This window comes from Onychomys torridus, chromosome 6, assembly GCF_903995425.1.
Source record: "Onychomys torridus chromosome 6, mOncTor1.1, whole genome shotgun sequence".
Classification (NCBI taxonomy): Eukaryota; Metazoa; Chordata; class Mammalia; order Rodentia; family Cricetidae; genus Onychomys; species Onychomys torridus.
Genome location: NC_050448.1, coordinates 41,210,332 through 41,224,432, shown reverse-complemented (window position 1 = coordinate 41,224,432; position 14,101 = coordinate 41,210,332). Strand labels below are relative to the sequence as shown.

The following is a 14,101-nucleotide window of genomic DNA, read 5'->3' as shown; positions in this document are numbered from 1 at the left end:
ACGTTTAACGTGTTCCGTACAGGAATCTTTTCTCTCTCACTAAGTTCCAATGGTACAGAAGCTCCAGCCATAGTCAGCCAGGAAGAAACCGAGGAAGCAAATGAAACTGCTCTTTCTACCAAATCCTCCAGAATCCACATTTTGAGTTCTTGCTCTTTGTCTGTCTTATCATGTTCCCACCATGGTTGACTATGTTACTGATGCCTCAAGTCTCTCACCATAGGTTGTTTCTCTCTACAGCAGGTTCTACACAGTTCTTTCCAACACAAACATTTAGCCCCCTATACAAATGCTAAGCGTGAAATTCCTCAGCAAACAGTAGAAACCTAGCCACATGAGCCTTCGCCATCCATTTCCTCTCTTCCTCTCCTTTGACCTCACTGTTGCCCTTTAAGCCCATGATTTCTAGTGTGACCCAAACATTTCCATTTCCAGACATGTGTTCGGCTTTGAGGTGCCTTGGCACACATGCTAAGGTTGTTCTACAGCCCCACAATACCAGCATCCACCAGGCAGACACTGGCTAGAATGTGGTGTAGCCCTTAGCCTAGCAGAACAGGAGGCTCTGTAAGAGTGACTGAAATGAGTGATTTGTCACATAGAAGAGAATCTAAAAGGGACACACCACTGACAGGTCCTATGCATACACTTAAAATCAGAATGGTCATTGTTCTTGCTACCTGTGTGCAAATAATGCTCTCTCACATGGAAGGGCCTTCTGGTGTTTAATCAGCAAACAGAGGGGCCTGAGGTGCCACAAAGGGTACCAGATGCCACACTGTCAACCTGGATGTCAACAACGTTCTGACCTCAATCTACACTAAATATGCTATCACCTACGGCTATCTATTTCATTACATAAAAGAACTTGCTGATAGGCTTTTCTGTATCCACAATGCTCTGCTTCATCAGCACTGTCCATTGTCGGTAATGAGCAGATACATAAAAATTTATCTGGGGTTTTACATTTTATCACACTGGAGACCCTTCATGAGTGCCATGTTTAGGATCTTAAGAGTCACTCCTGATGTTCATCAAGTGGCCTGCTGCATCACAAAGGCCCCGCAAGTCTTTGAAGCATGCTCCTTTTGTAAAAGGCTATCTATGAAATGACATTCCAAATTTAATCAAATAAAGGTTTGTAATTCAAATTATTGTAATACAAATGCAGAGTTATCAAGCAGAAGGGGCTAAGTTGAAATGTGACAGATCCCACAACATGGGCAGCTATCCAAATCAGAGTACTGTGTTCCAAGGGAAACAAAGTAGATATGTGACTAATGAAAGTACATCTGGTTTTATTTTTGTAATGAAAGCTGAGAAGTTCTACAGTTAGGTTTTTTTTTATGTTTTATTTTAGATTTATTTATTTTGTGTGTATGAGTGTTGTGCCTGCATGTGCACACGGAAGTCAGTAGAGGGTATCAGACCCTCTGGAACTGAAGTCATGGGTGGTTGTAAACCACCATGTAGATGCCAGGAATTGAACCTGGGTTCTCGGCAGGAGTAAAAAGTGTTCTCATCTCCTGAGCCATCTCTCCAGACCCCACAGTTTTATTTTTTTTTAAAATAAAATTCAAGTGTTAATGTTCAGAATAGCTATGTACTATGTGTTATTACAGATATGGAAGCCTTCTAATAAATTCATGAAATATTTAAACTGTGTGAATGGTTAAAATTAAAATGGAATTTTAATCCGTAATTCAACAAGCTGACTTACTTCAGGGTTAACTAGATACGGACTTGTCAGTCATGAATTTGTTCCATGTCTCTGTTGTATTTTAGGTACACATTTCAGGCCACTGGTTTCATTTCTCCTTTCATGGGCTTCTGTGACTCACTATTTAAATGTGGTATGAGTTATATGAGGTAAACTACAAAAAGTAAAGAAAGAATTCTATTAGACAAAGGTAATTACTTTTTATGTTTTCAATTTTTTTATTTTGAGACAGGTCTCATGTAGCTCAAGGTAGCCTCAAGTTAAATATGTAGTCAATGATAAAGTTAACTCTTGTTGTCCCCTCTTGAAAGCTGGATTGCAGGAGTGGACCACCATACCCAGGTTATGTGTTACTTGGAATGAATGGGTCCAGTGTGTCTAATGCATGCCAGGTATCAATGAGATATAACCCCAGTGTATCATTTATGTTCTGATAAGTTTTACCTTTCAAATAATTAAAATCTAACAATTTAAAATCCTTCTCTTTGGATATTTCTAAAGTTTTTAATTGATCGCATATTATTCCTGATATATACCTGTAACTCAATTAAACTCACATTACTGAATTCAGCAATCTTTCAAGAAAATTTTGACTTCCAGATTCCTTTTTTGATTGCTTGTGTTATATGTTAACCACAAAACTGCACTGTGATGCACCATGGAACTTTCGGTCAACAACAGATGACATAGAAGATGGTCGTCTCATAAAAAAAAATAATAAAACTAAACAATGTCTAGTGTCTAACCACTTTATAGTGGCCATGTGGTCATAGGACAATGCTTTACTTGTGTTTGTGGGGACCTTGTTACAAACAATCCTAAGGTGCTGCCATCTGTACCAAAGCGGACTAAGAACAAACATTTGACAGTGACAAAACTATGTCAGCAGTTGGTGCATTTCCTTGTTAAACTTTCATCACCAAATTATACTTCTTTTACTTAAAGAACAAAAGCTTATAAAGTCATATGCCATGTTACACTGGCAGCAGCATCTGGTATCACGTATTTCCTGTGTCTTATTTTTTCTTATGCTTACTTAATTCTGTTTTGTTCGTGGCTCTAGGAGAAAAAGCCAGTATCGTTTACATTACAATTTCACTTAGGTGTGTAGTACAGGCTACACCATCTAGGTTTGTGCAAGTGCACTCAATCAGAGGCATTTTCACAATGACAAAACTCCCCCTCCCGGTGATGATTTCTCACATCTCATTCTGTGAGCAACATGTGAGTACACACTAATGCTCTCATTATTACCCTAAGGCTTCAATATCCTATGTTCATTACTGAGAATAGTCTACTTACTGTGCTGAAAAATACCATTAGTTATCAGTTGGACTACAGTATGTTCCAGAATGTTTTAATTTAAAAAAAAAAAAAAGTTTAAGATAAATGCTAAAACTACATTGAGATAACACTTCTTGCTTAACAGATTGACAAAAATCTAAAGATTTGTTGACAGGCTGCTGGAAAGGCTGTGGAGGTGCAAGGACTTGTCTGTTCTTAGTGGTAAAGCAAGGTGATTCAAATACTTGGAGGGGAATTTAGCAATACAGTACAGAAGCGCATACGCATTCACCCTTTGACACTGCAATTCCTCCTCAAATTTTTTCCAAAGATAAAATAAATGAAACACAACAAAGCATATGCACAAAGGGCAATAGTGAGGGTGAAAAAAAAGCCTATGTCCATAAACAGAGGGCTACATGAGTAAGCCATGACACAGCCTCTCAATGGAGAACCAGGCAGGCAGAAATGAGAATAGATGTCTTTATAAATGATTAGGGAGCAACCTCTAGTCCATCTCATTATGTGAAAAAAGAAAGATTGAGTCAAGTGTAAGGAATATGCTTGTAGTATCTACAGGGAGAGATAGAATGTGTGTGTGTGTGTGTGTGTGTGTGTGTGTGTGTGTGTGTGTTTATATGTGTACACACACATTTACATTCAAAGCAAAGATTAAACAGTAACTTTTGAGAGGAGGGTAGTGAGATGGCTCATCAGTTAAGGGCACTTGCTACCAACCCTGACAACCCGGGTTCAATTCCCTGAACTCACAGGGGGAGAAGAAAACTAACTCCTGCAGGTTGTGCTCTGACACACACATTATGGCACACTGCACCCCTACCCCAAATAAATGTAATAAAACTCAGTAATTTTTAAAATTTAACCATACAAGGAGGGAGCATGTGGTTGGGACAATGACAGAGAAGCTGGGCCTCTTGGTTTGATAAAACTGTGTAATAATACACATAAAAAAATTGCACATTTAATGCATGTATTTTGATGGGCTTAGTGTACCTACAGGCTTTTTTGAGTGTATCTTGTTCTATAGATTTGAATTTGGACCTTTTGTTTTTTGGTTATCTACCGAAAGTCAAAAGCCATCCAGCAATGAGCGTCTCATGAATTCTTCAAAAACACCAAAAGACACTAAGGCTCTTAGGGCAAACAGCTGACTCCTGATCTAGAGCAAGAATTATAGACCATGATCCTGAAGTACTCTATAGCAAGAACATGGCCAAAGATTAGTATGGCTAAAAACCAGAAAAACCTGGACATCAACAAGGAGAGGAAGTACATCACAGGTACTCTAATAGACAAACGTGTATTTCCCTTATAGAAATATTCATTACCGGATAAATAAAGCCGGGTGGATTAGAGGAACATATTTGCAGTCCTCACTGAACTGACAGATCTGAGAAGGATCATCAGCCCCATTCTCTGCTCCTTGAAAACTGCTGCCCAAGTGATAATTTGGTGCTTTAATTGCAATGAAAAGGTATTTTTAAAAGGGGAGATACTTTTAATTACAGACATGTAACGGCTTGTAAAATTTAGGTGAAAGGGTTAAAGGGAAGAATGGTTCCCCACAGAGTGTTACCATTTAAATAAAAATGAGAAAAAGTATACTTCCTCACATAAATTATAATCTATTTTGAAAGGTACACAGGAAGAAATGTTTGCTGTAGCTGCTTTCCAGGTGGTCAGCAAGCAGTACATAAAGGGAATTCTTACCATATAACCCTTTGTGACATCAGCATTAAAAAAAAAAAAAAAAGAATCTATTACACACATACCTATACACACATTAAAAAATCAAATAAAATAAAATTATAAACCAAATTTCATTATTAAACATTGAGGTATTTATCCACCAAATATCATATGTGTATACGTGGAAATACTTAAATGAAAAAAAAAAACAAATCTGGAAAAAATGATAAATATAAGTTTTGAATGTATGGAAATGTAGTACACAAATGTATCAACTTCTCAGGACAAAACTCTAAGTGACATAATTAAAAACATTGTTACAGTCTACCCAACTATTTGTACAGAAGACAAAAGCTCCAAGCCTGTCCTTTTTTTTTACTAAAATAGACAAGTGTCACAGCCTAGCCTAGAACAGGCGCCTGCTCCTGTAAACAAAGAAACAAAGGAACAGATGCAGGGGAGGAGAAGGGCTGGGGAGACCTGAGCTAGCTCCCTGCTGAGACAAGGGGCAAACACAGATGCTCAATATCTAAATCACCAGCTCACAGCACATCCTGAAACTGACTTCACGGTGAAGACACCAGCCAGTTGTGTGGAGACAGATTTCCTAACCCCAGCCACTCCTCTGTCAGAGGACACGGTGTCCCTGGTAAGTACTGTTCCAGACTGGCCACAGGCAAACTGAAGAGCACTTACTTTTTGCTGGCCTCACAGACATCTGTAATGTTGGAGAAAAGGTGATGCCTCTCGGTTTTAGTCATTGTATCACTCAACTCTTTAGAATCTTTAAACATCCGTATCAAGATCTCCAAGCTGAGTAAGTAGGAGTGCTCAGAGGATATGACTTCAAAGATGGCCTGGCAAAGTGAGAAAATAAATACTATGTTAATTACTTTAACTGAAGAATCAAATACAATGTTCACTGTTGTCTATAGGAATGACATGGGAAATGCATCGCCAAACCACTGTGTACCTAAACCGAGAACTGTCACTGCTTGTACAAAAGGAAAAGTTAAAGAGCCAGGATGACTTTCCATGGCATCCTGAGGTCATGCCTTTGCCACAGGGTACAATCTATGGAAGGAAGTAGGGCATGTCATAAAATCTCACTGTGACACTAATTAACCTTTGGGGTCACCTTCTTGAGCCCTCCTTTCAAAGCACACTGCTTCAGGGACACTAAGAATTTATGATCACTGGCTCACAAATAGCTCCCCCCTCGCTCCCTTCTTGTATTTGTTCCTTCTCTGTGTGATTTAATATGACTGACTAACTTGCAGTTAACAGCAGCCAGTACTGTGTGACATGACCGCACCTACCCTTAGAAGGTTCTTAGCAGCCACAGGAATTCTTTTCTATAACTTAAACAATTGAAAGTAATTCCATCTGCTCAACAAGCCACCCACTCTACTCTCATCAGTGTCTCAAGAAGGAACAAAGCACCCTCGGCAGAGACCCTTGGTGACAAACACAGAGGTTTCTGATAACTGTGAATGATGAAATGCTAGACCACATCTACAGAGACACCAATGCCCTGTGTAAAGAATTCGTCTACCTCTTCAACAAAGTCAGATTTAGATTCTCTCCTAATGAGAATGCTAGGAGAATTTCTTGGTGGGGTGAGGGGATGGGGAGTGTAAACATTCTTACAGGCCTGGGTACCATGACCTTTAGGTCTTGTTTCCTTCAAGCCTCTGCCCCAAGAGCACAGAGGATGATGGCTGGGAGGGAGAACAGACATAGGCAGGTGGATTCCCAGATGCCAATTCCTAGCTGCCAATGGCTGGGCTACATCCTGCATATCAAGTTAGCAGAGCCAAATGTTCAGAGCTAACACTGTTCACTGCCGCTTCCTCCCCCCTTTTTAACATCTGTATGGTTTTGGAAGTCTTGACCATAAAGATTCTGTTCTAGCTTCAACTAAGCTCCAAGGAATTAACTGACATAACTATTTAAAAACTAAAGAGTAAGAACATGAAAAGTTAGTCTGTACCTTGTACAAGTCTATACAATCAACACAACTGTCCATAAGAAATATAAAACAAACTCATGAAAATTTTCCATTCTTGAACAAAAATAATAGGTAATATAGGTGGTTGATGGATTTTCTGCTTTGGAATGACTTCAAATATTTCCAACAACAAAGGCTTCTGTAATCACACCCAAAATACAAAGACAGACTAAAGACACACAGAACTATGCAGAACAGATCATATGCAAAGGTAAGTGCAGAAAAGTTTAAGGTAGTAATGGTTGACTAAATCACTAAAGAGGCATTGACTACTGGAGAGCAAAGAAGGGTACGCCCAAGAAAGAGAAAGGAGTTAGAGCATGAGACTTAAGCTGTCATGGTATTTGTATGAGAAATCTCAATAAAGATATTTACAATTCAATAGAAATAGGCCAAATTCAAATGCATAAGATATAAAAGACAGATTGTTTTAACAGACTTAAGACTTCAGAGAAATCCTTGAATTTGTCAACAAAGAGAGAAATATCATTTATTCCATAATAAACAGCACAAAAAAAGGCCTAACTTCGGCTAGCCCTTAGTAAAACTGATATAGGCATTCAGAGAATGGAGCACCACACAAAGGCTTAAACAATGACCAGAAAGAATGTACACCATCACAGATAAACTCCTAAATATGTTGAGTGTAAAAAGTAAAGAGTCTAACCTTTAATGTATATGTATGTATATGGAATACACAGCAATATGTCACTGAACTTCTCTCTGGGGAAGAGAGAAAGGAATTGAATCAAAAAGAACGTAAGATTTTATTAAGCTTTATTGTCTTTTAAATGTGAAAAAAAAAGAAACATGCTGCACTTGTTAATTTTCACCTGTGGGCACCCTCAAGTGCTATGCTATATTCTTTAACCTTTTTAAACTTAAAAATGTCATTATTATGAACCCACATATTTTTCTTTTATTCCATGTCATTTGTGTAAGACAAGGACACCTTTGTATCTGTGTAGAATTAATGTACCTGTATGTAAAAGCACATGTATGTAAACATACTAAGATGCATAAGATGAGACAGAGTGACAGCTTCACAACATTGTAAGAATGATGAGCAAAGCAGGGTGTGGTGGCACACATCTTTGATCCTAGCACTCGGGATGCAGAAGCAGTGGATCTCTGCAAGTTAAAGTCTACATAGTAAGTTCCAGGAAAGCCAGAGCTACATAGAAAAACCCTGGCTCAAAAGAGCAAAACAACAACAACCAAATTAAAAAAAAGAGCAAAAGTTTTAAACTGTATTGATTTAAATTTCAAGTTATAAAGTCCTATTATCTGCCTTTTTTTTCTTATGCAAACTTCATTTTTGGTGTACTTCTTAATTTACAGAAAATTTGTGAAGGCAGTTCACAAGTCCATGTCTCCCTCTCTCAGTTTCCCCCACGCAGTGTGCACTACACCACCAGGGTATATTGTGTAGAGACTTATTTAAGCACTAGATCCTGCTTTTGGCTCTTTCACCTCAAGGATCTACCATCTGTATTTCACCATATTTCTTCCAGGTGCTTCGTTGCTTAAATGCAAATGATATTATGACCTTTATACTATTGTTTTCTGGGAGCTAAGATGTGTGAAGCTTTATTCAAGGACAAAACTTGCTGTGCTCATAGAAAGAAAACAAATATGTTGCCAAACACAGCCCAAGCACACACAATAGATGAAGACAAAAGGTCTGAGTGATGCCATACATCACTCAGAGCAAGGAACATACCTCTTGTCTCTTTCTTTCCTCCTGGCTCACTGTTTGAGACAGCCCATTTCTTTTCACCTACAAGAAAAGGCAAAGTAGAGTTTATCTCACTGACTTTAATGGCTTACTTTCTACATAAGGCACATTCTTTTAAAATGAATTAAAAGAAATCAGAACAAATGTAGGATTAGCATAGTTCAGTGTAAAAAATAAAAACAAAACAAAACAATACAATGCCATCAGTTCAAGTTTTTGTTTTAGTCTAGTTCTGGCTATTTCCAGTATATCCAATTACCTCCAAGTTGTAAAGAATAAACTAGAAATCAAAGAAAACAATGGACAGCTCTGAGTGTTAACTATCCAAGTTTTCACACAGAAGTCACTCTATCACTTAACCATTGGACTGTTAGGGCTCTTTAGAGAGCGCCAATTCAGGAAAAGCTCTTCCCACAACCTTGCCAAACACCAAGCATCTCAACAAAGATGTTGCTCTAAGTGTTCTGTGAGAAGCCACAGTGTCTCCAAGATGCATGAGCACCAGCAGTGTAGTTGATATAAAGCAGCATAGTTGATATAGCACTGTGGTGTCATCATCTGAGTCACAGACGTACTCATCTCAACTACCACCCTACTTGACAGCTGTAACTCCCATTAAAATCCAGTTTCTAAACTCAAGAACAAAGGTGGCCCCCAAACTCCAAGAATCAGGGGTCTGGTTTTCTTCTGAAATACCCGACACTTCCGTCAACATAGGAAAGATAGTCCTGATTTTCCGTCAAAGATTGACTTAACAGAAGGTTGTCATGAAGAGGAACAGTCACCTTTGAGCATAACAGACAGAGCTGCAAGAGAGGAGCCTGTACTTCTTCAAGGATAGAAATCTACAGCAATGAAATGAGGCCATCTTTACACCTTTTGTTGTCTTACTTCCCCAAAACATAAAAAACTGTTTCTCTAGACTCATTATTAAATTGACACCTAACATTTTTCATCATAAGCTTAAAACCCTAAAAGAACATGTCTGATATTTGCTTCATCTTCACATTTTAAAGTGCATCCACAGTAATCTGAAAATTGTAATCATATGGTATCCACTAGCATCCATGCAAACAAATTTCCTTAGCAGTTGGACAGTTCACCTTGTTCTCATCTCTTACTGAAAGCATATTCTTATGTCAATTTCCCACCAAAATTTCAAAATGTAATATGAAAATCTATATGTTTGGGTCTCCTGTTAACCACCATTGGAGTACTATGAAACCAGAGTTATTTTTCAGGTTTTATTTTCTAAAATTCTCCATATTCCCTATAATCCCTATACTGAGCCCCAAGTATAAAGAAACTCTCCAGAAAAGTGAAATCCCCACAGGTATCATTAACAACCTATGACCAAAGCAGCACAATTACTACACATTGGAGGGGTTGTTTGTTTTGTTTTAGTTTTTTTAAGGCAGAGTCTTACGATGTATCTCTGGCCATCTTGGAACTCACTATGGAGACCAGGCTGGCCTCAAACTCACAGAGATCCACCTGCCTCTGCCTCCTGACTGCTGCCATTAAAGGTGTACACCACTACATCTGACAGCTACTAACAACTTTAATTCATTAAGTATAAAAAAGTAAAATTTGTTGTGAAGACATTTCTCATTAGGAGGTGGACTCATGATGCCTTTAACCAAGAAGATTCCATTAAAACCAATATTTCGAACTTACTCTGTCGTCGGGATCCCTGGTTTTCACCTCAGGACAAAACACCATGGAAAGATTTGAGATGGGTATGAGAATCTCTGTGTATCAAGAGGGTAGGAAAGCAACTGTGAAGGGGAAGGTGAGAATGAGGCCCTATCATCATGCCACGTACAAGTGGACTTTTAGAAAAGTACTCAGACGCTGAGGGTCTAGAAGATGAAACCTTAGAAGTATTCCTGGCTATCATCAAAAGATCTTCACAGGGACCCAAGGGAGTGATGCATACACTATCATGAGGCCAGTGGAACATAATTCTCTCTACACAGTACCGCTGTGGAAACTGCAGACACACCATTGTCTTTAATTTGCTTTTGATAATTTAGAGAGCAGCAGAACAGAAAGGAATCCCAAATCAATAGTAAAATCAATAGTCATCTCACATTCACTACACGCTAGGAACTGTGTTGAGCATTTTATATATTTTCCCATTGGATTCTCATAAAACTTCTGGAAAATCAATAGTGTTCACAGATGGTGACAACCGAGGCTTCAGACCCCAAAGAACATAGCTAGTAGGAACAAAGCCAGGATTGAGTCTATGCCTGTCCAATGACAAGGCTTCACTTTTGATGATTCATAGTGACCCCCTGCTCTCTATGAAAAGCACTCCATTTCTAGGGCTGGGCTATCATCCCCAAGACTCCTTCTCATGTCAGCTCTGCATCAAAGTTTCCATGTGTTTTTTGGACCATTCCCATCATGAAACACTCTTATCTTTACCTACCATCATGACCTGAGGTCAACCTGTCAGCAAGAAGTCATGGGTAAAAAAAGGCTTCCGTACATGTTTTAATAAGGCAGGAGACCAGCCAGAAGAATGCAATCCTTCAGAGCTCTATTTGGTAAGCCTGGGCAGGAACTTCACAGGATTTCCTGCCTGACAAAGTCCTGGCGGATGGATGTGCAGGCAGGCACAGGGCCTCCAATCCCTGCAGGTGAGGTCACCAGCAAGCCTTTCCCCACTGCTGGCTTCTCTATCCAAGTAGAGTCCAGATCTCAAATTCTGCTGGGCAGGAAAATTAAATACCCACAGAGATGACAGCTTGTATTTCTGAGAAGTGAAGAGTATTTCATCCTACCAAGGGAAGGAATCAACAGCTAACACAGTCACCCTATTGAGGGGGAAGACAAGTATTTTGAAGAGGTTCAATGATCAATGCAAAGAATTATCACTTCTCTGTAATACTAATGCAATGAATGGTAAAATATTCCTTTCACCAAGTCATGTATAAAAACCAGTGGTGTCCCAGGCACTCAGAGTGCCAAAAAAAAAAAAAAAAAAAAGACTCCAGGAAGTGTTCCTGAATTATGATTAAGGAAACTGAACTGGAGCATATTCAAGGAGGCTGAAAGTTCACTCTGGTGAGTTATGACTAAGTGGCCCCTTGTGGCTGGCTGCCAAGATCACAGGACCTGTCTTCCCATATCAGCCACTGACCCCATGGAGAGAATGCCAGGAGAATCGTGTTGTCTACATGAAGGCACTTCCACATTCAACTCTAAATTAAGCAGCACCTGGGATGTCTAGCAGCCTTCTGGAAGCACAAGGTCCAGAGCAGATGAGCTGAGAAACTGAGGAGTGTGGGGAGACGACCAAGGAGAGAGTGAGCTGCCGAGTGGCTCAGAATGAGTGACAGAAGCCAGAGAGAACCAGAGGAGAGCACAGGAGCACAGTGCAGGAGGGAGGGGAGGAAGGAAGGCATAGGAAGGGAAAAGAATGAACACAGACAAAGTGCTTTGAGAAAATCCTTCTACAATAGATACTCAAAATCAGAAACTGTGATCTTGTCAGTAAACTTAAGCCCAAGTGACTAGAAAGTCCAAGGCTTTTTTTCTTTTTTCAGTTATAAACAAACAAACAAACAAACAGAAACCTGTGCAGTTTTAAATGTTACAAGCTTTCTGAAGTTTGCCAGCTTTTTCTAAGTCTTCCTAAAGAACAGTCAAGTTTATTCCACGTCCCCAAGTGATTTCCTTGTTTTGGTGCTTTTTCAACATGAGAATACCGGTGGCCACTTCATTGACTTTCTTGGGACTACTGCCTGGAGGTTGGGCTGAGTCCTGTGGGCAGTTTCTTCTTCTATCATCCATCCCTAAGCTTAACATTCACACTCACAAGACGCTGAACAAACAGCTTCCCAGTCCAGGTCAGAGCCTCCTGGCAAGATTCAAGCATGGCAGCCTCCTTTGTCATTTCTTAAATAGATACCTCATAGCCGAAGCCCCAGCTGGATACAAATGGAAACACACAGATGGCCAGATTAACTGCATGCAAACTTTCTTGCTTAATTAAATTTACTTATCATCCATAAGTAGAATTCTCAAAGTATCTCTCCTTTAAGTACTGAAGTCAGTGTGGGGTTCTTGATTTTGTACAATCTAACCAATTTGCAAAACTGCTCAGATCTGGTCATGCAGACACTATACACCGTCAAACATGTACATATCTTTAACATTTTAAGTAAATAAAAAGTTTTTCAAACAAAGCACCAGAATGTGCAAGACTGAACTTCTGACCTATTAAAGATAGGAAAACGTATCTGTGGTTTAAGGCAGAAAATAAAAGAAACTCATTATGTTATAATATGTCTAATTTCACAGTTGTAAATTATATGTTCACTGTTCTACTCAGTACTTAAGTTCTTTTCCTTTGATCTTTGTGACCTATAAATTTTGGATATCTTATAAATTAACAAATTACTAAACTTAAGAGCACTTACTTGAATACGGAACTCTCTAGTTCTCTCCTAAAACAGAGTTTACCAAATTCCTAAAGGGTAAATACCTCAAAGCAAACACCCAGATATTAATTCATGCCAATTTCCTTCTTGAAGTCTGAATGTTGGGTCTCCCTCTAAAATTCACATACTGAAACCCTATCCTCCAAGCCGATGATATCAGTTGGTGAAGTCTCCTAGGAGGTGATAAGATCATGCAGGTAGGGCCCTCAGGACTGGGACTAGTGCCTTTAGAAACAGGCCAAAAGGAGATTCCTAGACCCTGACACCCTGCAAATGTGCAGCAAGAAGGAACTGATTCAGAAAGCAGCCCCTCATCAAATATCAAACCTACCTTGAACTGAACTTCTCAGCCTTTAGAACAATAAGGAACACACTTCTGTTTTGATAGTCCACCTAGTTGTGGTATCTTATAATAGTAGCCTGGACCATGGCACTCTGCAAGTCTAAGCTTCTCAGATAGCTGTCATGGGAAAGGGCAGAGAGGCTTCTCCATCCATTTCACTTCTGCAGTCAGCACAGATACACTAAGCATCTTCACATTGCAGAGAGCTGACGGGAAATCCATAGACTTTATTAGTATTTTATGCCCTGAGGCAGGATTATCAGCCAAGCTCTCTAAGGAAATCCCTTAACACTGAACCTATCCATGACCCTCTCTGGGCAGAGCTGAGACCAAGAGCACCAATATTTGGCTCAGTAGACCAACGTTTTCAGTGGTGCAAAGGCATGTTCTTGCCCCTCTGTGATGTAAGGCTCATTCTGGATAAGATGAATGTCTGTATTCCTTTGATTTCTCAACAACTTAGGGAGAATAGGGGGACCCATGTAAACGGACCAACCAAGAAGACTAAGGGTGGGTGATGTCATTCTGCATGCTGTGAATGTGTTGCTCTGATTGGTTGATAAATAAAATGCTGATTGGGCAGTACCCAGGCAGAAAGTATAGGGATAAGTAGACAAGGAGAATTCTGGGAATAGGAAGGTTGAGTCAGGAGTCACCAGCCAGACATAAAGGAAGCAAGATGACAAGGCAGAACTGAAAAAAGGTACCAAGCCACATGGCTAAACATAGATAAGAATTATGGATTAATTCGTGTAAGAGCTAGTCAGTAATAAGCCTAAGCTAATGGCCACGAAGTTACAATTAATATAAGCCTCTGTGTGTTTACTTGGGGAACGCAAGT

The 14,101-nt window shown here is 39.5% G+C and overlaps 1 protein-coding gene across 1 annotated transcript in view; it reads right to left on the bottom strand.

The window, feature by feature from the left end:
- The window catches only part of Arhgef26 (Rho guanine nucleotide exchange factor 26), a 114,331-nt gene that overhangs the window by 82,434 nt on the left and 17,796 nt on the right, over positions 1 to 14,101 (bottom strand). Inside the window, exons 4-5 of the mRNA XM_036190071.1 lie at positions 8,449 to 8,505; positions 5,411 to 5,571 (exon numbers count right to left, since the gene is read on the bottom strand). Coding sequence (XP_036045964.1) covers positions 5,411 to 5,571; positions 8,449 to 8,505 — 218 coding nt within the window. The remainder of the gene's footprint in view (positions 1 to 5,410; positions 5,572 to 8,448; positions 8,506 to 14,101) is intronic.